This window comes from Mirounga angustirostris, unplaced genomic scaffold (genome assembly GCF_029215605.1).
Source record: "Mirounga angustirostris isolate CCGP_5_RB_7025 unplaced genomic scaffold, mMirAng1.0.hap1 SCAF_1, whole genome shotgun sequence".
NCBI lineage: Eukaryota > Metazoa > Chordata > Mammalia > Carnivora > Phocidae > Mirounga > Mirounga angustirostris.
Window position 1 is genome coordinate 106420238 of NW_026991709.1, and position 23427 is coordinate 106443664.

The following is a 23427-nucleotide window of genomic DNA, read 5'->3' on the forward strand; positions in this document are numbered from 1 at the left end:
AAGAGAATGATCACTTGAGGCGGATGCTAGCCGGTGTGGAGTCCAGCTGCCGGCCTGTCCTGAGGGACCCTCTTGGTCCTGCTGCTCCGCCCACAGCCCACGCAGGCTGGGAAGTGTCAGGGGGTCCCCGGGGTCATCGGGCCCCCAGGGGGGATGGAAGGCCCACCGTGAGGGCCCCGGGACCCGGAGTCGCCTGCAAGGGTGACCGGGCTCAGGGCAGCTGAGCTCTGAGCAGCCAAAGCCCGGCTCAGCATCTGCGCGGAGCTCCGTGAAGAACGTCTGATGGCTCTCTCTCTAGTGAAACGGCTACTATTTCGGAACTGACGCCACAGTGACTCTCTGCAGGATAGCGGTGGAACCCCATCACGGACTGTGTAACTAGAGCTTCATCCACATTGTCATGAATACACAGCTTCCCCGCCGGACGCTTTAGAACTCTCTGCTGTAGGTATGGTGGTCGGATTTAAATTAATGCCACTGGGACTGAAGACATCCTCTATTGTGGACATAGACAGAGACTTTCAAACAAGACCATTTCTGTGCTCTAGGACTAGGGTTACAGTTCCACAGAAATAACTCAGTATTTATGTGATTGCCTTCCTCCCCCGGGAGGAGCCGCGCGGGAGTGCACCGCAGGGATCTGCTGGGTTTGGAGACTCCACCCGGGGTCGGGTGCCAGAGATAGAGGCGCGTGGTCGCAGGCCGGGTGAGCACGGAGTGTGGCCGGAGACTGGGGAGACGGGAGTGACTGACGGCTTTTCTCTGGGGGCTCACTGAGGAGCGGGGCCCCGAGTTCTCGGCTCCTCCGGGGCAGAGATTGGGAGGCCGCCATTTTCACTCTCCGCCTCCAAAAACCTGTTATTGGTTTCTAAGTTAATTCCATTGTGATCAGAGAATATATTTTGTATGATTTGAATCCTTTTAAATGTATTGAGGTTTGTTTTATGGCTTAGAATATAGTCGATCTCGGTGAATGTTCTGTGTGTACTTGAAAAGGAGAATGTGTATTCTGCTGTTGTGTGGAGTGTTCTATATATGGCAAATAGGTCAAGTTGATTGATAATATTGTTCAAGACTATTATATTCTTGATGATTTTCTGTTCATTTATTCTATCAGTTATTGAGAGAGGGGTTCTAAAATCTCTTTGTGATTTTATCAACTTCTTACAGTTCTATCAGTTTTTGTTTCTTGTATTTTGAAACTCTGTTATTAGGGTCATACATGTTTAGAATTGTTATTGATCACTTTCTCATTATGAAATGACATTTTGTATCCCTGGTAATATTCTTTACTCTGACATTTGTCCAATATTAAAATAGCACGCCTGGGGTGCCTGGCTGGCTCAGTTGGTAGAGCATGCGACTCTTGATCTCAAGGTCTGGAGTTCAAGTGTCACGTTGGGCCTAGAACTTACTTTAAAAAAGAAATAAAAATAAAATAAAATAGTATGCCTGCTTTCTTGACTGGTTATTCGTATGATATAGCTTTTGCAACTATTTAACCTGTTTCTGCATTTATGTTATGTCTTAAAGTGTTTTTCTACAGGCAGCAAATAATTGGATCTTGCTTTTTTGTCTGATCTGCCAATTTCTTTTAATTGGAGTATTTAGACCATTTATATTTAATGTGTTTATTAATACTGTTAAGTTTATGTCTATAGAGATTCTCAAGGCAGTAAGCTGGGGCAATTGAAGGGCTCATCTCTGTCCTTTAATGCTTGATATTCAGTATTTCAAAACCATTGTTTCATATATTTTGTCTGATTTTTGTTGTTGTTATTGTTGTTGTTTCAGCAAGAGGGTAAATCCAGTTCCTGTTACTGCATCTTTGGCAAAAGGGGAAGTCTGGAAACCTCTCTTAATGAGTAGTTGAATAATCTTAAACCTGTAAGTCCTTTACCTGTCTCATACGCAGTTTTGTTAAGGGTGAAAATTGCCCTAAATTCAGAACAACTTAGGCAATATAGACTAGTGATGTTGATATTTATTAATGTAATTTTGTGGTTTCTGAGACCAACACATTTTTTAGATAACATTTGATAAAATCCACAGATAGAAATTTCACATGACTTTTCAGATTTGGTGAGTATCATATCATAAAATACTTCAGGTATAATCAAAGGTCATTTCATCTTTCAAACTGTAAAATATTTTAAACTTCCCATTAAAAAAATTAACTTTAAAGCTTATAAAAAATATTAGATGCCAACTTAATCCCAATGTGGGAGGAAGTATATAGTATTTCAAAATCCTTTTAGGATGGTATGTGAATTGTTTCTTTTTTAATTGAAGACAACTGTTCTAAAATGATTTTGGGGGGCGCCTGGGTGGCTCAGTCAGTTAAGCATCTGAGTCTTTGTTTCGGCTCAGGTCATGATCTCAGGGTCATGGGATCAAGCCCTGCATTGGGCTCCATGCTGTGTGGAGTCTGCTTAAGATTCTCTCTCTCCCTCCCTCTCTGCCCCTCCTGCTCATGCTGTCTCACTCTTTCTCAAATAAATAAATAAAATCTTTTAAAAAATGATTTTTGATCATATATCTCTTGCTTGGAATCTTCTTAATAATTCTCCGTTGCTCTCAGGATAAAGTTAAAACTTTTAACATTGTTCATTTGGTCCTTGTCTTGAGATTTGGCTATCCCCTGTTTACCTTGTTTCCTGCTCTCTTACTGCTGCCCCCTCACTCTACTCTAGCCATACTGCTTTAGTTCCTTAAACATGACATATTCTCTCTTGACTCAGGCCTTTTGCACATAAATATCTCCTGTCTAGAATATTTCTGTTCCCCTCCCCAAAATTCTTAAGCCTTAGGTTAGATGTCTTTTCCTTTTTTGTGCTCCCTCCCACATCCCTTTCCCTTTCATTAGTACTCACTACCCTCTACTGTATTTACTTGTCTCTGTCCACAGAAAAGCCCGAGAAGCCACCAGATACTGTTTCTAAATACTATTCTCCAACAAGAGGAACCATGTTTTCTTGGAGAAAAGGCTGATTTCGGGGGCAAAGCAGGGACAGGATGACCAGGAACATCTTTTTGGGCCAGGAAGTAAGGAAGTATTCAGAGAAGAATGGGGACATGTCAGAGGGATACAGAAGTCAGTTTGAAAGGACTTTTACTAGCCAAATCTGGGATAATATATCAAAATAAAAGTGATGGTAAACAAATCACATCCACTGATTAGATTAGGGGCCCATCAATCTTTGATGATATAAATAAATGGATGATTAAATAGAAAACCCTTCCTTGTAATACAATGTCAACTAATAAAAGTCAAAGGAATAATTGAATTATAAAATCATCATTTTGCAACCCTCATAGAAATAATAAATTCAGGCAAGAAACATCAATGGATGGCAAAACTTACAGATGAAAGATAGATCAAGAACAGGTTTTATTTACATTGTCTCAGAGTATCTCTCTACAAAATAATCATACACGAAAAAAAGAGTAATTTTATTGTGGAGAAACCTGAAGGCACATCCTTATTCAAGTGATCCAAGTTAACATCAACAGTAGTGGAACAAATCAACATCATACATTATCTGATGGATGCAGTGAGCCAAGCACAGAATTACTTCAGTGGTCTTGCCTAATATATAACCCAACTGTGAGTAAACATCAGGCAAACCCAAATGGAGGAACATTCCACAAAATAACAGGTCTACAATTGTTCCAGTTATCTACTGGTTTGTAACAAACACCCTAAAACCTAGTGGCTTAAAACAACACTATTTTGCTACAATTTGGACAAGGTTCAGCGGGGATAGCTCTTCTCAGTTCTAAGCTGTCAGCTGGTCCAGCCCAGAGCCTGGCTCCACTAGGCCTCACCTAGAGTGGCTCAAAGGCTGGGAGCTAGAATCATGTGAAGACTTTTGCACTCACATGAATGACACCTGATCTGGAAGACTCACACAGCTGAGGGTTGGAACAGCTGCAGCTCCTTTGACATGTCTACTTCTCTATGGTCTCTTCATCACCACAGCCTCAGGGTAACTGGATTTTTCTATATGTCAGCTCAGGAATCCCAGGGAGTGTGTATATGTGTCTGGGTGTGAAAGAGAGCCAGGTAGCAGTTGTATGGCCTTTCTAACCTAGCCTCATAAGTTACACAGGTCCACTTCTCTATATTCTGTTCATGAACCGAGGCACAGGGTTTGTCTAGATTAGATGACAGAATTCTAGAAGAGCATGTGGAACTGGAAATGTGGTGCAATGCTCAGAAAAATACAATTAGCACAGTAATCTTAGAAAATGAAGGTCACAGGAGGGCTAAGGAACTGTTTGAGATTGAAGGAGAGTAGAGATATGATAGCTGAGTAAATACATCCTCCTGGATTGAATCCTCTTGCTATAAAGGGTATCATAGGATAATGGGAAAAACTTGAAGGCCCTCTGTAAGTGAAGGGTATATGGGAGCTCTTTGTATAGTTATTGCAACTTTGCTATAAGTTTGAAATCACGTCAAAATTTTAAAAGATAATATACACCATAAAATCTCATTGTTTAAAAATCTTGCAGTTAGAGGTGCCTGGGTGGCTTAGTCAGTTAAGCCTCTGCCTTCAGCTCAGGTCATGATCTCAGGGGCGTGGTATCGGGCCCTGCATCAGGCTCCCTGCTCAGCGGGGCGTCTGTTTCTCCCTCTCCCTCTGTGTGCTCTCTCTTGCTCTCTCACTCTCTCTCAAATAAATTAATAAACTTTTTAAAAAATCTTGCAGTTAATCCTTTCATAAAAGAACAATTATATGATAAAAATAACCACCCATATATGATACATTCCTATTTTTAAATATCCTGTTTTATTGAAGCAGAAGACCATTGAATAAACCTGATAGAACACTTCATGTGCCAAGGCACTATTGTAAATTATTACATATATGAGCACATTTAATACAATGATCTTATGACATGGGTACTATCATTATCCCCTTGGCATCTTTTCATGATTGAGAAAACTGAGAGAGAAATTAACTAGCATAAGGTTATACAGCCAGTAAACCAGAGGACTGAGATTCAAACCTAGGCCAACTGGCTCTAGCCTTTTCATTGTTCATTAAGCATTCAAAATACACTTTGCCAAATAATCTTTAAAGCCACAATTATCACTGGGTATATATTAAAACAGTAATGGCCCTATTACCACTGTTTCTTCCATCTGTTTGCAGTGCTATAATTTTGATGGATTTTTTAAACTGGTATTCCTTTACAAAATTCATGGGTATAAATTCACTGGGTATTTATGTAATGTATTTAATTGTGGTAAAAACATGTGATGGAAAATTTACCATCTTAGCCATTTTTAAGTGAACAGTTCAGTAGTGCTAAGTATATTCACATTGTATACAGCAGATCTCTATATTTCATCTTGCAAAACTTGAACAATTCTTCATTTCCCCCTCTCTCAGCCCTGGTGGCCACCATTCCATTTTCTATTTCTATGAATGTGACAGCTTTAGATACCTCATATAAGTGAAATCATACAGTATTTGTCTTTTTATAACTGGTTTATTTCACTTAGCATAATGTCCTCAAGGTTCATCCATGCTATAACCTGAGACAGGATTTCCTTCCTTTTTAAGCCTGAATAATACTCTATTGTGTGTATGTATCACATTTTATTTATCCATCCATCTGTCCATGGACATTTGGGTGGCTGCCACCTTTTGGCTGTTGTGAGTAATATTGCTGTTGGAGTATTTGTGTATTAAAAATAAAAAATAAAAGAATGAAACACAGTAACTCATAAAACAGCTTGCAGTGAGGGTGAAGAAAATGAAGTCCTCCGGGTTTTGAATGCGGTATGCTTTCTGTTTTTGCACAAGTAATGATAACACTTTCCATGGAGTTTTTAATTTTTTAATTTCTTTAAAAGATTTTACTTATTTAATGAGAGAGACAGAGAGAGGATGAGCGGGGGAAGGAGCAAAGGGAGAGGGAGAAGACTTCATGCTAAGCAGGGAGCCCAGTGCAGGGCTGGGTCCCAGGACCCTGGGATCATGACCTGAGCTGAAAGCAGATGATTAATTGACTGAGCCACCAGGCACCCCTCCATGGAATTTTTAAGTTTAGGATTTTAAGCTGTTTTCATATATTTCATATATTAATATATTAAAATTGCATATATTAATTTTACCTATATTCACATAACATCCATGAATTTAGTATTCTGGCAACAGGCATCATAATACTTATACAAATGCGGGGTGCCTGGGTGGCTCAGTTGGTTAAGCAACTGCCTTCGGCTCGGGTCATGATCCCAGGGTCCTGGGATCAAGCCCTGCATCAAGCCCCGCATCGGGCTCCTTGCTCGACGGGGAGCCTGCTTCTCCCTCTCCCTCTGCCTGCTACTCTGCCTACTTGTGCTCTCTCTCTGTCAAATAAATAAATAAATAATCTTAAAAAAAAATAATACTTATACAAATGCAAAGCTCAATTTGTAACCAATAGTTTTATGTTTTTATTTTGACCTCTTCCTAGGAATCAGCTCTGCATTCAGAGCCTCAGTTCAACCAAGATACCACAAATTTGAGGTGACTAGAAAAAAGCAGCATGACCCCACTTTACTTAGGACATGTTACAAGAATAGACACTTTTCCTGAAATGAGAGACTTCACCAAGTTTGCCTTTCCATACCTACTCCCGTTTTATCTAAGATTTCTTGCCTTATTGGTAGTGTTAGTTGCCCAAAGTAAAATTCTCTCTCTGGGAATAACTTGTCGGAAAAGGTAGGTAACCAGTTAATTAGCATTTCCAAAGACCATAAAAAATGTGAAGAGACATTGTAAGGATACCCAAGGGAATTTCAGGGTGGGACAAACATGGTAACCCAATCTAGTACTCACTGAATGTCCTTCCTTTCTCCACTTCCCAACCTCCCCCTCACACATTTGTTACCTCTTTCTCCAACTTTCTCCATCTCTTAGCCAGTTAAACTCATCTTTTGTCTGTCCTATCATTCATTCTCATATTTCTCTCTGTACACACACACACACACACACACACAAAGAATGTTTGGTTGTGGGTGGTTGTATTTCTTTTTACCTTCATAGAATTAAATAATATGTATGAAAGCACTTTTTAAATGTTAAAGCACCATAAAAAAATATTGGTTATTTTCAGAATATGGTCCCACGACTAGCACATTGTGAGTACCCAATATATGATTGTGAAATGATTCACTAAAGCATTATGTACTCTGTCCTTATTTTGAAAACCATGTACATTAAAACATGACAAGATATGGGGAAATTTTTACAGAAAAATAACAGATATGTGACTCTCTAAAACAGAATTAAAATGAAAACAAACAACATCAAGACCCCAATCATGAAAGGGAGAGATAAAATTCAAAAATTAGGGGCACCTGGGTGGCTCAGTTGTTAAGCGTCTGCCTTTGGCTTAGGTCATGATCCCAGAGTCCTGGGATTGAGCCCCACATCGGGCTCCCTGCTCCGTGGGAGGCCTGCTTCTCCTCTCCCACTCCCCATGCTTGTGTTCCTGCTCTCTATGTGTCTCTGTCAAATAAATAAATCTTAAAAAAAAAAATTCAAAAATTAGTCACTACAAATAATTAATAAACATAGTATGTTACTTAAAATATTTTGGTATCATCTTCCCAATCTTCTAAAAATCCCACAAAATCACAGAAGAAAAAATTTAGGAGTAAAACATGGCAATATTGGAAAACCATGTAAGATGTCATGAGGAGAAAAAAAAGTGTTGCTGGTTGGAGTATAAAATGGCACAACCACTTTAGAAAACATTCTGGCAGTTTCTTAGAAAGTTAAAATATACACATATCACACAACTCAGCAATCCTATTCTAGGTAATTGCCCAAGAGAAATGAAAACATGTTTACACAAACACCTGTACACAGTATTTATAGTGACTTCATTCATAACTGCCAAAACTGGAAATAATCCATATGTCCTTGGACTAGTGAATGGATAATAAACACATGCTGGTAATCCATACAACAAAATACTACTCAGTCAAAACACAAAAAGGGGGTGAGGAGAGGGGAGAACTATCAATACAAGCGACAATTTCAATGCACTTTGCTAACTGAAAGAGGTCAGACTCAAAAGGCTACATATTATATGATTCTATTTATATGACATTTTAGAAAAGCAAAACTAGGGAGAGAAAACAGATCAGTGGGGGCTTGGGGACTGGAGGATGGGTGGAGAGATTGTCTTCAAATGAGCGCAAAAGACTTTTTGGAGTGATGAAACTTCCATATTTTGATTGTGGTGGTGGTTACATAAATATTTGTCAAAACAGTTTGTATTTATCAAAACTTACAGAACTGTAAAGTAAAATTTTACTTCTATAAATTATACAATAAACCTGATTGTTTCCCCACCCCCCAAAAAAAGCAATGAAAAAATTCTGAGGGATATATAGAAGATATAATTCAGATGATAGTGAGCTGGAAAACCAGTCAAGAAATCTGCACCCACACATAGGTGTAGGAAAGGGCCACTAGATGGTGGTGTTCATTTTTGTAACGGAGCCCAGGAAAAACTTCAAGTTCAGAGATCAAAGGCCTGCCAGAGGAGGTTTTTTTGGCAAATTTCCTATAACCCATAGCTGTAACACCTTCTGTCTAGCCTTGAGCTATAGTTCCTGTGTTTTTGCTAGGCCAGTTCCTCCATCTTTTTACTGATTCTGGGAGGCCATCAATATCCTTCCAGTAAAACTCTGTTTCTCTCTCTGCTTTTGTTTTTGTTTTCTGAAACGGACCGAATAGAAGTATTAATGGTTATTAACCAATTTATTTTTTGTTTGTTTTTCTTCGTTACGGAGAATTTTGAATATATACAAAATAAACAAGACTGGTAAGATGATCCCCCAATAAACCCATCAGTTTTGAGTCATTGATAATCTGATGTTCTTAATTCAGCAAGCTTCCACCACCCCCAATCCCCATGCAAATAATTTTCTACAGTCCTTCTTTTTAATGAGATAGAATTCACATATTTTAAAATAGCCTTATTTTTAAAATTTATTTTAGGTTCATAGCAAAATTGAGCAGAAAGTACAGAGATTTCCCATATATTCTTGTCCCCACTCATGCATAGCCTCACCCATTAACAACATCCCCCATCAGAGTGGTACATTTGTTACAACTGATGAACCTACACTGACACATCATTACCACCCAAAGCCCATAGTTTACATCAGGGCTGACTCTTGGGTTTGGACAAATATATTATGACAAGTAATTACCATTTTCGTATACAGAGTAGTTTCAGTCCCCTAAACATCCTCTGTGCTCCACCTATTCATCCCTACCTTCCCCTGAGCCCTACCAAAGTACACAAATTTTAACTGTACAATTCCAATTTATCAGGGCACCTGGCTAGCTCAGTTGGTAGAGCACGCGACTCTTGATTTTGGGTTGTGAGTTTGAGCCCCATGTTGGGTGTAGAGATGACTTAAAAATTAAAAAAAAAAAATTCCAATTTGTCTTTGAAAGACTTAGTTTGGAAGTTCCCAATAATGTAGAACAAAAAGAAAAAAGAAAGTTATGAGAGAAAACTTAAGAGAGAAATCCAGTCGTGGTGAAAATTCTGACCTCTAAGAAAAGGAAAATCCCATAAGCTTCCAAATGGAAAAACAAGATACCAGCAAAGGAACAAAAACTGGGTTGATATTAACAATAATATAATCATATGTGATAAGAACTTTTTTTAAATTTGAATTCAATTAGCCAACATACAGTACATCATAAGTTTTTGATGCAGTGTTCATTGATTCATTAGTTATGTATAATACTGTGCTCATCACATCACGTGCTCTCCTTCATGCCCATCACCCAGTTACCCCATCCCCCCACCCACCTCCCCTTCTGCAACCCTCAGTTTGTTTCCCAGAGTCAAGAGTCTCTCATGCTTTATCTCCTTCTCTGATTTCTTCCCATTCTGTTTTCCCTACCTTCCCCTATGATCCTCTGCGCTATTTCTTATATTCCACATGAGTGAAACCATATAATAATTCTTTCTCTGACTGACTTACTTCACTCAGCATAATATCCTAGAGTTCCTCCATGTCAGTGTAAATGGTATTCATCCTGATAGCTGAATAATATTCCACTGTATATGTGAACCACATCTTCTTTATCCATTCAGAACTTTTCTGATGTAATTCATATCTTATTTTTGAGAGCTTCAGCCTCAAATTGCAGGAAAAATAAATGAAATTTTAAAAATGAAATTTTTAAAAATATGTATACATATAATAAATGTGAACATATGCTTTTATCATTAAAAGAATACAAACTAAAATAACATCACATATTTGTACTTGTCATATTGGTGTAGACTGACAAATTTGACACGTAAAGGGTTAATGCGGGCAAGCAGACATGATTAATCACAGTTAAACAGTGTAAACTGGCACAAAAAATTTTTGTAGGGCTATTGACAATATTATCACTTTTTTTTTTTAAATATTTTTTAAGATTTTATTTGACAGAGAGAGAAACAGCCAGAGAGGAAACACAAGCAGGAGCGGGACAGGGAGAAGCAGGCTTCCCGTGGAGCTCTATCCCAGGACCCTGGAATCAGGACCTGAGCTGAAGGCAGATGCTTAAGGACTGAGCCGCCCAGGTGCCCCTATTATCACATTTTAAATATACATTTCACCCAGAAATTTTATTTCTAAAATATATGTGTGTATGTTATATATATATATATATATATATATATATATATATATATATATGGAGAGGGATAGTGAAAACAAACCATCAAACTAGAAAGAACCTAAATGGACCGTATCATCAATATGAGACTGGTTGGTAAATTTTAGCAAATCCATACAGTGGACTCTGATAGGCCTAGAACTGACCCTGTGTTCACCCTTCTGGTCATTCAGGCATCTGCAATGGAGAATGGGAAAGTATGGAGTGGAGCAATTGAAAGCAAGAAGGGATTGTAGCTACCACCAGGAAGGGTTTGTGTTTGGCAGCTTCACCAGCTTCACCAGAACACCTCAATCAGAGAAGACCAGGAAAAAGAATGATATTACCAGAAGTGAGTAAAGGGCATTGAGTATTCAAAAGGAACAGCTGTTCGTAATAGTAGTGGCTAAAGGTCCCATGCAGTGCCAGTCTTGTTTTCACGGTGAGAGTTGCTCCACATTTGCTGAGGTACCCTGAGAGCCTAGTGGGAGAGCATGCCTCAGTTGGCAGGGAAGTGTTTCAGTCTGTCCCATGAGATTACCATGAGGTCTTCTGAGAAAGAAACAACGATCTGGGCATGGCTTAGCAGTGAAGACTTATTTCTGCTCCATGTGGCATCAGCAAGCAGAGCTTAACTTGCGACTGGAGGATTCACTTCCAATGTAGCTCACACAGGGCAACCAAGTTGGTGCTGCTGACTGGCAGCTCAGCCAGCAATGAGAGCCATGGGCCTTAGTTCCTTTCCAAATAGTTCTACCCTTAGTGCATAGTACTCAGTTCCAAAAGAGATTGTCTCAAGAGACAGTAAGTGGAAACTGCCAGATTCTTAAGACCTGGACCTGGAAATTAGTTCAGCATCATCTCAGCTGTATTCTGTTGGTCAGTGGGAGAGCCTAGATTCCAGGGAAGGGACACAGTCTCCACCTCTCAAAGGGAGAAGTGATAAAGTGATAAAGACTTTGGAAGCTATGTTTTAAAACTGCCACATCAGGTTTAAGGAAATCAATTTCAGTTATTTATGGATCCTCCAGAAAGCCTTGAGAGTTTAAATATGGAGAATATATTATGTATGACCAGCATTACATTGTTACTTACACGTTAGTTAAACCAAGATTACCCCATATTCCATATCAGAATTTCCTGACCCGTCCCTCACCTCCAACCTCCTTTTGGTCAAAATAGGATAGGAGAGCACTTGACTGAAAAGGAGATGGTCTCTTTTTGAATGTCAGCTCTGGGTAGACATGTAGCAATATTTACATGTCTGGCATGGGGCACCTAACTAGCTCAGTCGGTAGAGCATGCAACTCTTGATCTCAGAGTTCTAAGTTCAAGCCCCATGTTGGGTGTAAAGCTTACTTAAAAAAAACAAAAACAAAATCAAAAACAAAACTCTGGCAGATGATGGGGAAAGGCATAAAGAATGAAGACAATCATAAATATCATGAGACATTTGGAAACTATCTTGTATTTAATTTTTTAGTCATTCTGCACCTAACTTGAGAATAAATATCAAGGATCAATTTGATCAACTTTAACCAAATGGCCTTTTAAAAAATTGACTAATTGTTTCACCTTTTTTTGATGGGTACAAGATATATTAGCTAGTGTATGGACTCTCTTGTCTGGCCTGTAAAAAGTCAAGGGCAATTGTTTTATTTTGAGTGATTTTAGATAACAAATTTTTATTAGTCTGTTGATTTTCTTAGTTGTGTCATAGTCAGTATGATCACAAGTTTTAGTTTAGAAACTTTTAGCCAGTGTTGACTCCTGTGTCCTGGACTCCTGGTAAGTTAACTGGGCTTTTAAAAATGATGAGTTACTGGGGCGCCTGGGTGGCTCAGTTGGTTAAGCGACTGCCTTCGGCTCAGGTCATGATCCTGGAGTCCTGGGATCAAGTCCCACATCGGGCTCCCTGCTCAGCAGGGAGTCTGCTTCTCCTTCTGACCCTCCCCCTTCTCATGCTCTCTCTCTATCTCATTCTCTCTCTCAAATAAATAAATAAAATCTTTAAAAAAAAATGATGAGTTACTGAGGTTTGTTTTGAATATCGGAAAGGCAGGATGACCAAAGTACAGTCATGGTTGGTGTGGTACATATATGTGATTTATAATACACCAATACCCTTCCATTGGCACCTCCACCAGAGCTGCACTATTTCCTTCATGAGAACTTCTCAATTTAAAAACCCTTTAAAATCTGCATATAGAAATAAAAATTACATGTAATTCTTAAAATAATAGAATACTTCCCTGACCTTGAGAAAAGATTTTTATATTCAGATTGAAATAATTCACTGATTCCCAGTATGACAATTTTAAAGTATATCTACAAGTTCTTTGATATTCCTCCCTTCAAGAAGTAAAACTTTATTCTCCTTCCCTTGAGGGTATGATGGGCTTAGTGACTTGCTTGTGATTGATAGAATATGATGAAGTATGTGACTCTTGACACTGTGTCTTAAAAGCATTGTAACTTCTTCCTTGTTCTTTCCCATAAATCACTTGCTCTGAGGGAAGCCAGTTGCCATTTCAGAAAGACACCTAAGCAGCTCTACAGAGACTCACATAACAAGGAACTGAGGCCTCCTGCCAACATCCATGTGATTGAGCCATGTTGGAAGTGGATCCTCCAGCTCCAGCCAAGCATTCAGATGACTAAAGCCCCAGCTCACATCTTTACTGCAACCTCATTGGAGATACTTAGCCAGAACCATCCAGCTAACCAGTAGCAATTATGAGATAAAATGATCATTGTTTTAAGGTGCTAAAATTTGGAATAATATGTAACCCAACAATAGATGATAAATATACCCAAGAAGGATTAAGATTTTAAAAAATAAGGACATATCTAGAAGTTAGAGGAAAAAAAAAAACCTTACAAACACCAGACAGAACAAGCTACTTACAAATAAATAAAATCTGATGAAAACTTAATAGTAAAAATGAGGGGCACCTGGGTGGCTCAGTTGGTTAAGCGACTGCCTTCGGCTCAGGTCACGATCCTGGAGTCCCAGGATCGAGTCCCGCATCGGGCTCCCTGCTCAGCAGGGAGTCTGCTTCTCCCTCTGACCCTCCCCTCTCTCATGCTCTCTCTCTCTATCTCTTTCTCTCTCTCAAATAAATAAATAAAATCTTAAAAAAATAATAGTAAAAATGAAAGCTGTAAGTCAACAACAACATTTGGACAAGCAAAGATTCAGTTTGCCAATACATCCTATTTACAAAAATAATGGAACTTATTTTTCTTCTCTAATTCTCTAATTATATAAAAATGGAATAGAATTTAATCGTGACTAACCCAAAGATACTAGGACAAGATAAATAATACAGAAAAATCTATTTTACAATATTTAAGTGGATGAGACAGTATGAATAATTTGTAATGAGTTTTGAAATAAAAATAATTCCCACTTACATAGCTCAGTAGTAAACTTTCTAATATATAATACATCATTCAACAAGTATTTACTAAAACTTACCATGCCTATGTACTTTAAAAAAACATTTCAGCAAGTTTGTGGACTTTGAAGCCATTCTTTAAAGAATGAAGTTTCAGGCCATCGGGGTGGCTCAGTCAGTTAAGCACCAGATTCTTAATTTCAGCTCAGGTCATGATCTCAGGGTCATGAAATCAAGCCCTGCTGGCCTTGAGCCAGCTTAAAATTCTCTCTCTCTGCCCCTCCCCACCACTTGCTCTCTCTCAAAAAGAAAGAAAGAAAGAAAGAAAGAAAGAAAGAAAGAAAGAAAGAAAGAAAGAAAGAAAGAGAAAGAAAGAGAATTAACTAATGTGTAACTTTTTTCGAGATTTATTTATTTGAGACAGTGTGCACACCAGTAGGGGAGGAGAGGGAGAGGGAGAGAATCTTGAGCAGACCCCCCCACTGACTGTGGAGCCCCACAGGGGACTTGATCTCACTACCCTGAGATCATGACCACAGCAGGAATCAAGAGTTGGGTGCTAAACCACTCACCTACCCAGGTGCCCCATAAATGTGTAACTTTTTGTATTCAAATTTTAATGTCCATCTTCAGGAAACCAACCTTTTCCTTCTTAAATTTTGAGATGGAGAAGTTATTGCAACATTTGACTATTTGGGAGAGGCCAGCAATAACATGTTTTATCTTTTAAATGGTGTGAGGTTTGGTATGTTTAACTTTCAAGCATATGTTGTTTTCAGTATTCGTTATCCAATGGAAAATAGTATGTAATATAAATAAACATTATATATAAAACTTTATAGGTATTTCCTATACAATTAATGCTATTGGTTCCCCAAGGTTATTTTCTCTTATCATTTCAATACTGCATATATATCGAGTTAACATGAAACAAAACTTTAATATTTGGCTCTTACAAGACCTTTTATCAACAGTAAGAGGGAGGGGAGGAATCTTATGATTCCAATCGACCCAATGTAACGAGTTAGTTACCCAGATCCCAGTTCCACTACATTTCTTCCACCACACTGGAAAACACGGACTACAGAGAAATCTAGCACCTCTGAGCAGTTTCAATCATGCCATAAAAAAGCAGGCACTGTTGAGACACGTATTTCTCCATTTAACCAGGTCTCTTCCTACCCTTTTGGGGGCACCCTTGCCTGCTGATAAAGACGTTGCGTAAACTTCAACCCTTCTCCTCCCCGTTTCTGTCTGGCCCACGCAAGCAGGGGCATCACACAATTCCCGGCCCCGAGTTTGGGCATTGCCCTATCCCAGGCTAGCGACCAGCGCTAAGCACGGCAGCCCCCACCTTCAGAAGCTCGACGGTGTGCTCACTCGACCACCTGCGCAGGCCTGCCTCAACCAGCCCTCACGTGGCCGCGCGGGCCCAATCACCGAGGCCCACGCTTTCCAGACGGCCGCATGCGCTCATAGAGTCGGAGCTCGCGCGGCGCCCCGCCCAGGCCGTACGGTGCTTCCGCTTTAATCCTCCCATGAGGTCCGGGTCGCGGGAGTAGCGGGTTCCTACCAAGCGTGGTTTCGGAACTCGGCCTCGGAAGCATGCCCTGATTGGCTTGCCCTGGAGGCGGGGACAGGACTCATTTGAGTCTAGGACCACTTCCTGAGAACACTGAGGCGCGAGGCAGGAAGTTATCTGGTCTCTCTGGAGTCCTGTGGAGAAAGTGCTGTCTGCTGCAGTGGTGGCGGCGAGAACTGGAGGTGGGTCGGGAGACTGGCCGTTCGGTCTCGCCGCAGCCAAGGACCCGTTTCCATCGTAGCACCACGGCCCTCTCCTCCAGCCCCGAGCCCGGCGCGGCTGCCCGGGGGGCTCTTTCAGGCTCCTTGACGCAGCTCCAAGAGGCGCCTATCTGGGCATCGCCTGGGCCTCCAGCCAGGGGACTGACTCCCGGCTTCAGCTCTCCGGGCCACTGTAAGAAGTGCCCTTATCACCCCTCGCCCTGTCCTCCTCCTCCCTGAACCATCGAGACCCTGGTCCAGAGCGATAGCCTTGGACCTGGGACTAGGCGGATCCAAGACGCTCAGCCCCGGCACTCCACAGACGGGGCTCTGCATCGTCTCTGATATGTCACCCACCATCTCCCACAAGGACAACAGTCGGCAACGACGACCAGGGACTTTCAACCACTCTCTGGATATGAAGAGCGGTCCTCTGCCGCCAGGCGGCTGGGATGACAGTCACCAGGAATTGGTGGGCGGGGAAGGGGACAAAGAAGCTCTGCGGGATACCGGCACTGGTGACTTCTCAAAAGCCCCACGGAGTTGCCGGGCCGAATTAAGCAGCATTCTGCTGTTGCTTTTTCTTTACGTGCTTCAGGGCATTCCACTGGGCCTGGCGGGAAGCATCCCTCTCATTTTGCAGAGCAAAAATGTTAGCTATACAGATCAAGCTTTCTTCAGTTTCGTCTTTTGGCCCTTCAGTCTCAAATTGCTCTGGGCCCCGTTGGTTGATGCAGTTTACTTTAGGAACTTTGGTCGTCGCAAATCTTGGCTTGTCCCTACACAGTACATACTGGGACTGTTCATGATATATTTATCCACTCAAGTGGACCGATTGCTCGGGAACACTGATGGTAGAACCCCCGATGTGATTGCTCTCACTGTGACATTCTTTTTGTTTGAATTCCTGGCCGCCACTCAGGACATCGCTGTGGATGGTTGGGCGTTAACAATGTTATCCCGGGAAAACGTGGGTTATGCTTCTACTTGCAATTCGGTGGGCCAGACAGCGGGCTACTTTTTGGGCAATGTTTTGTTTTTGGCCCTTGAATCTGCGGACTTTTGTAACAAATATTTGCGGTTTCAGCCTCAACCCAGGGGAATCGTTACTCTCTCAGGTAGTGTATTTAAACTATTATGCGGTTAGGTTTATTTTACGTTTATGAATCCTTTTGACAGAGTGCGTGACGTTGGAGGCAATCTCATAATTTAATTTGCTGGAAATTATTTTGAGGGAGATTATCCGAGGTTAAGTTTTCTGCTAAAATGAGCTTCAGCCAGAATGAGTACAGGAGAGCACGCATAATTGATGAGTACCCTGCAATGAGCAGGGAGAGGCAGCTCATCGGATTACATTGTTGTGTAATGGCAAACAAAACTCTCAGTCTAGGGAGCTGTTGATATTTGCTTAATACACAGATGCACATTTTTTAAAAGTCTGACTAGTGTGAAGCAATGAATCCAACCTGAATCCTGTGGCTTACATTTTCCTTTTACTGGATTGAGATTTCTAGTTCCATGCTTTCTGGTTCATTTCTGCCTCTGCTGATATACCAAGAGTCCTAGCCTTCTGGTGAATAGAATAGGGTTAATTTATTCAGCATTAATGAGTTGGCCGAGTGACAGAGTTCTAAGGGCCTTCTATGAATAAAGCAGAGTCCAACCCACAAGTAATGGGAGAAATGAACATTTATGGGGAGCTCAGGGTTGTTAGTTTGTGAGAGTCAGGCTTCACACTGCAGATAACATTTGACCTTGCTGAATTATAAAATTCCATGAAGTGGGTAAGTGGAATTCCAGAAAGCACAACACCAGGTGAAAGTGCACTGAAGCTGCAAAGTACAAAAAGGTGCAGGACAGTACCTACCGTGTTCAGAGTGCCTGAAGCAGTAATGTGGGGACCCGGTTTGGGAAATAGTGATGAAAGAAAAGTTGTGACCCAATTAGTAAGATTTTCTTGAATTGCTGTGAGAAAGAGTTTGAAGTTTATCTGGTAAGCAATTTTGTGTAAGTTCTATAAAATTTCCCCTTTTTCTGAATAAGTAAAATACATGTCCTTGGAAGGTTTTCTGAGTTTTTGTTTTTTTAAGCTTTCCTAACAATTAGGAAACAAGTAAAATTAGCAATATCAGGAATAACCAACATGAGGAAAATGGTAGAATCTTCATTTTGATAATGATGATGAATTTAAGTGATTCTCTTGAAATGTAAGCAGTTCAACTTTCTCCCATCTTCCCAGTACTAGCTTGGGGATTCCAGACAGAGTAAATGTCAGGGGTAGTTGTGTAGTGAGGGAAGTATAAGGATTATATAATAATATTTGGGGAGTGTGGAGGATGGAGGGATTCACAACTGCACTACTCATCTCTTGAATCTTACCTCCTCCATACCCCTACGCCCTGTAAGAGATCCCCTTTTCTACCTCCTCAAACTGCTAGTGAGCTACTATTACTGATGAAATGATAATTATACTTTTCCTTAATTGGGTTGGGGCCGAAAATGGTTGAGAGATACTGCTTTGCATTTAAACAGATTGGTCTTGAAGTGTTCTGGGGTCCCACTCCTGCTCTATGGATAGTTCTCTGCCTAGAAATATTTTGTGAATGCATCGTATTAGCACCTCATTGCTTTTTATGCATTTTTTCATTTTGTACTGGAACTGTTCATGTCAGCAGGAAGGACTAATGAAATGGTGTATTACTTAACATGGGAAAGCCTCAGAAGAGATGTCAAGATTTAAGAGGTTGTGGAAACTAAATTACTAACTAGGTAAATTAGAGCTTTCTCTAAGTACAGGAGTGATTGATAAAACATCATTCCACAGAATGCCATTATGCATTCAGGAGCCATGTTAATTATATCCTTTCTTAGCCACAACTGTTCCCCAATGGGAAGATCAAAATTGTGCCGCATTGGATTTTTATTTACACTGATTTGTTATTTTGAATAGCTGTTTGTTCTGTGGAATTTGAACTTTGTTTATAGGAAATTGTAAAAATAGCTTAGTATTTAATTTTTTCTGTGTGTAGTTTTTAGTTCAAACATTTTAGTAAGTTAAGAGTTGAAGAGTTTTCATTCTCTTCTTTATGATTGTACATATCATATTTATAGCTTCGATCTTTCTGGAACTTAGTAGCAGTATAACAAAAAAAAAGAAAGAAAAAAAACAGCGGTTTTTAGGAATTTTAAGAGCAAAGAAAGAATGATGAAATAAAATTGCTTAGGTAACAAAAGAGCCAAAACACTGAGGCAGATGTTTAGAAAATCAGAAAATTAAAAGCCTAATTATGAATTATAAATATGAATTATGACGTATTTTAGAATTGTAAAATATATTCTCTGATTAATACTTTGTTTTGAGTTACAGATAAATAGAAATGGAATATATTGAGAAAAGACAGTTTTTGCCATTTACAAAGCAGTAATCTAAATAATAAATTTAGAACATGAAGGATAAGATGGGAAAAATCCCTTAGAAACAAAACCTTGATTGTGCTGAGATTGGCTTTTTGGTGCTTCAGGGATCCAAGGCAGTCCTGAACTCAGAAGGGAGCTTTTTCTGTCCTGCCCCCTTTGGTTTTCAAGGATCTTTAGGAGCAAAAAGAGACAACCTTTTGAGCTGTAAGAGATGATGAAAGTAACCCAGAAGAACACAGATATTAGAACATAGTTTTATGACTTGGAAAGATAATATATTCCTTCTTTTTTTTTTATAATTTAGATTCTGATTTGTATTTTTGGGAGCTGATTTTTTTTTTTAATTGAGGTAAAATTGGTATATAACAGTATTAGTTTCAGGTGTACAACATAATTCAGTTTTTGTGTACAATACAAAGTGGTCACCACAGTAAGTCTAGTTACCATCTCAATTCATTCTTTTCTTTTTTAAAGATTTTATTTATTTATTTAGAGAGAGCGAGCGAGGGTGCACACACACAGGCTGGGGGAGGGGGGCAGAGGGAGAGGGAGAGAGAGAATCTCAAGCAGATTACCCACTGAGTGTGAAGCCTATCATGGGGCTTGATCCGATGACCCCAAGATCATAACCCAAGCCAAATCAAGAGTCGGACACCCAACCAACTGAGCCACCCAAGTGCCCCAACCATCTCAGTTCATTCTTACAGATGAAGAAACTGAGGTCAGCTGCCTAGTTGGAGGTAGAGATACAGGATTTCCCCCACTATCTGAATGTAGATCATTCTTAGAAAACTTGTAAGCTAAAATGGCATAAAGCAAAGAGTATCCACACTTTATTTTACAAAAGACCTACTGGTGTCTTTCTAACAGTTGGTAGGAAACTAGGAAAAACCTCAGGGAAAACCTTGAAACCTAAATATAATTTGTGCTGATTGGGCTTTTCTACCAGAGAAAAGTAGCACTCTAACTGCTGATGTCTAAAAACATCAGCCCACTTCTGGAATGCCTAATGGCATAGAAATGACAAAAAAAAATTTGTTTTGTTTTTTAAGTGACCTGTGGCATTTAATCACTCAGTGCCTGTTTGGTGCTAGCCATGTGATAGGTGTTAAAATTTGAGAATTCTCTGCTCCAAAGGAATTTATAATGGTACTTTGCAAACCAAAGTGATGGAATGGGTAGGTGGACAGTGTAAATGAATCAAGTGAGTTGGTACAGGACTGTAGGGTTTGGAGGGGACAGTAGTGACCTGAAAAACTCATGCCCATCTGAAGGTGGGGAGCTTCAATTTTCAATAAATTGTTGTCTTGTGGCAGTGGGATCTTAGGATTGCTGAATCTTATCGGTATTCAAGAGAAGCTAAAGCTTCCTTCTCTGTTTATTTTATAATTTTAAAAACATTTATTAGACTCATGAAATATGTCTTTAGTCTAGATCCAATCTGTGAACTGGTAATTGAGGCCTACTCCTCTAGAAGCAGTAATAACAATAATGAATAGAAGAAGTGATTGGGATAAGGACCAGGGTATTTGGGTTGGGGCAGGTTAGATTTGATACTGGAGAAGAGCGCTAAACATATTAGAGCTTAAGAATTAGTTTGTCATATAGATAGGCATGAACATATAAGAGTCAATGAGAAAAAAGTATTTTGAAAAAAACTGATGGTGAAAGAAAAGCTAATCAAACTGGCAATGAATATAGTTAAAACAGTATTTGTAAGATATTCTTAGAACTAGGAAGAGAGCAGGACCAATTAATTCTTACTTAGTGACAAATTTCTTTGTCGTGCTTTCTGAAGCAGGACTCAATATATTTTGCGTGACCAGAAATGCTATTTAGAATGTGGCCAGGACTAATTGACCCATTTCTAGATAGACCAGTTACTTTTAAATAGACTGTAATACATTTTTTAGCATGTACATCTAGACTTAAAACATTCTGCATTCTCAGAAGGTAAAATTATAGAGGTAAAATTATAATAGATGGGCAATTGCTAGAGATTGGATGAGGGGAAGGTGAGTTTAAGTGGATGATAGCATGAGGGAGTTTTGGGGAGTGATGGAACCATTCTGTATCTTGATTATGGTGGTGATGATTTGAAATTTATACATGTGTTAAAGTTCATAGAACTGTAAACCAAAAAAAATTTAGTTTTACTGTATAATAATTTTGAGTCTTTTTTTTTTTTTTAAGATTTTATTTATTTATTTGACAGAGACACAGCAAGAGAGGGAACCACAAGCAAGGGGAGTGGGAGAAGGAGAAGCAGGCCTCCTGCTGAGCAGGGAGCCCGATGCAGACAGAGAGAGATATAGCCAGAGAGGGAACACAAGCAGGGGGAGTGGGAGAAGGAGAAGCAGGCTTCCCGCTGAGCAGGGAGCCCAATGATGCGGGGCTCGATCCCAGGACCCTGGGATCATGACCTGAGCCGAAGGCAGACGCTTAACGACTGAGCCACCCAGGTGCCCCTAGGAGTCTTTATAAAAATTAAAAAAAACTAATCCATTACCTTAAAAGCGAATCTCTGGGTAAATATCATACAAAATATGTGATATAAAAATCCTTGAATTTAGCTATCTTTTTGCCTTGAATGGGACAGGTTCATAAATCTGGTGGATCTTACATCTCCATACACACAAATGGAGCAAATTTGAACTTACTTTCAAATATTGGGACCCTAGTAGTAAAGTGAGATAAGTGGAGGAATACTGGGGCTAGTAGATTCAGGAAGGATTAGATATTAAAAACTGGAGCCCACACTCCAGAAAAGAAGGTCTTAAATCCTTTTTTTCTTTTTAAAACAAAGCAAAGGAGAAATGGTACTAAGTGCTTTCTTTGCCCAGTAAGGAACTGTGAGATTGCTTTTTTTTTGGAAAAGTCAACTTATAAAATATACTCTAAACCAAAAAATTATTTGATTTTATTTGGCATATATTTTACTCGGAATTTCACTTCTGTTTTTATTAAAATTTATGTACAGGCCAATTGAATTAGCCTTTATTATAAATTTATCAATGATAGAATTATAGAACCTCTCTAATTATAGGCAGTCTCCTACTTTGATTTATAGTGTTCCTGAAAACTATAATTTGAGAAAGCGAAATAGACTTACCTTATAAAAGGAGATGTTCTGTTCCTAGAAAATTAGAAATAAAGAATATAAAACTTCCGATTTCACCTATTTTTTAAAGAAACAATCTTGGATAAATCTGGTATTTTATACATGTTCTTTATATATTTTTTTAAAGATATTTTTAAGTAATTTCTACACCCAGTGTAGGACTCAGACTCACAACCCTGAGATGAAGAGTCACATGCTCTACTGACTGAGCCAGCCGGGTACCCCATATGTGTTCTTTAATTTCATTCTTTTAAAAAATTACTTCATATTTTTTAATTTGGGGTTTATATTTTACATTGTATATACTATATTAGTATAGGAGGTCATAAGTATATAATTTATACATGAGTGTGCATGCTATAACTTTTTTATGGATGGGGTGCACATTCAAAAAGCAAGATGTTAGTTCTCTTCCACCATTTCTATTCCTTGGTTTAGTGTTGTCTAAGAATTTTTTTTTCTTTTTTAAATTTCATTCTTTCCCCTCACTTTTGAACAGAGTTCTTGCTGGCTGAAGTCCAGTGGTGATCAATTGAAGCTACAGAATGGGTGATTTCAACATACCTAAAGATTTCTATCTTTTGGGCGCCTGGGTGGCTCAGTTGGTTAAGCGACTGCCTTCGGCTCGGGTCATGATCCCGGAGTCCTGGGATCAAGTCCCACATCGGGCTCCCGGCTCAGTGGGGAGCCTGCTTCTCCCTCTGACCCTATCCCCTCTCATGCTGTTTCTCTCTCTCTCAAATAAATAATAAATAAATAAATAAATAAATATATATATATATATATATATATATATATAAAAGATAGAAATCTTTTTTGGTTGCTTTATATTATCTTACATTTGAGACCTACATTTCTTATTCCTAGCATGTTTTAGAATTTTTGTGTTCTAAAAAAAAAAAAAGAACTTGTGCATTCTTAAATTTCCCATTAATTTTTTTTAACATTTTATTTTAAAATAATTATAGATTCACAGTAGGGCAGAGAAATGTTTAGTGAAATCCCATGCACCCTTCCCCAG

The 23427-nt window shown here is 39.3% G+C and overlaps 1 protein-coding gene and 1 long non-coding RNA gene across 7 annotated transcripts in view; one reads left to right on the forward strand and one right to left on the reverse strand.

Annotated features, from left to right (window-relative positions):
- Nucleotides 1–6602: 6602 nt before the first annotated feature.
- On the reverse strand, nucleotides 6603–15543 carry LOC135363829 (uncharacterized). Its single transcript, XR_010409974.1, has 2 exons — nucleotides 10019–15543; nucleotides 6603–7528 (listed from the first exon to the last, which is right to left on the reverse strand). It is a non-coding gene; the product is annotated as an uncharacterized LOC135363829 (long non-coding RNA).
- Nucleotides 15544–15627: 84 nt separating this feature from the next.
- The window catches only part of SLC33A1 (solute carrier family 33 member 1), a 46334-nt gene continuing 38534 nt past the window's right edge, over nucleotides 15628–23427 (forward strand). For 3 of the 6 annotated variants that reach the window (XM_064586016.1, XM_045903497.3, XM_045903496.3), the window contains exon 1: nucleotides 15633–16986. In XM_064586016.1, coding sequence (XP_064442086.1) covers nucleotides 16215–16986 — 772 coding nt within the window. In that variant the 5' untranslated portion in view covers nucleotides 15633–16214. Of the gene's footprint in view, nucleotides 16987–23427 lie in introns of all 6 variants that reach the window. The other 3 variants (XM_045903498.3, XM_045903499.3, XM_045903501.3) reach the window with 2 other exon arrangements.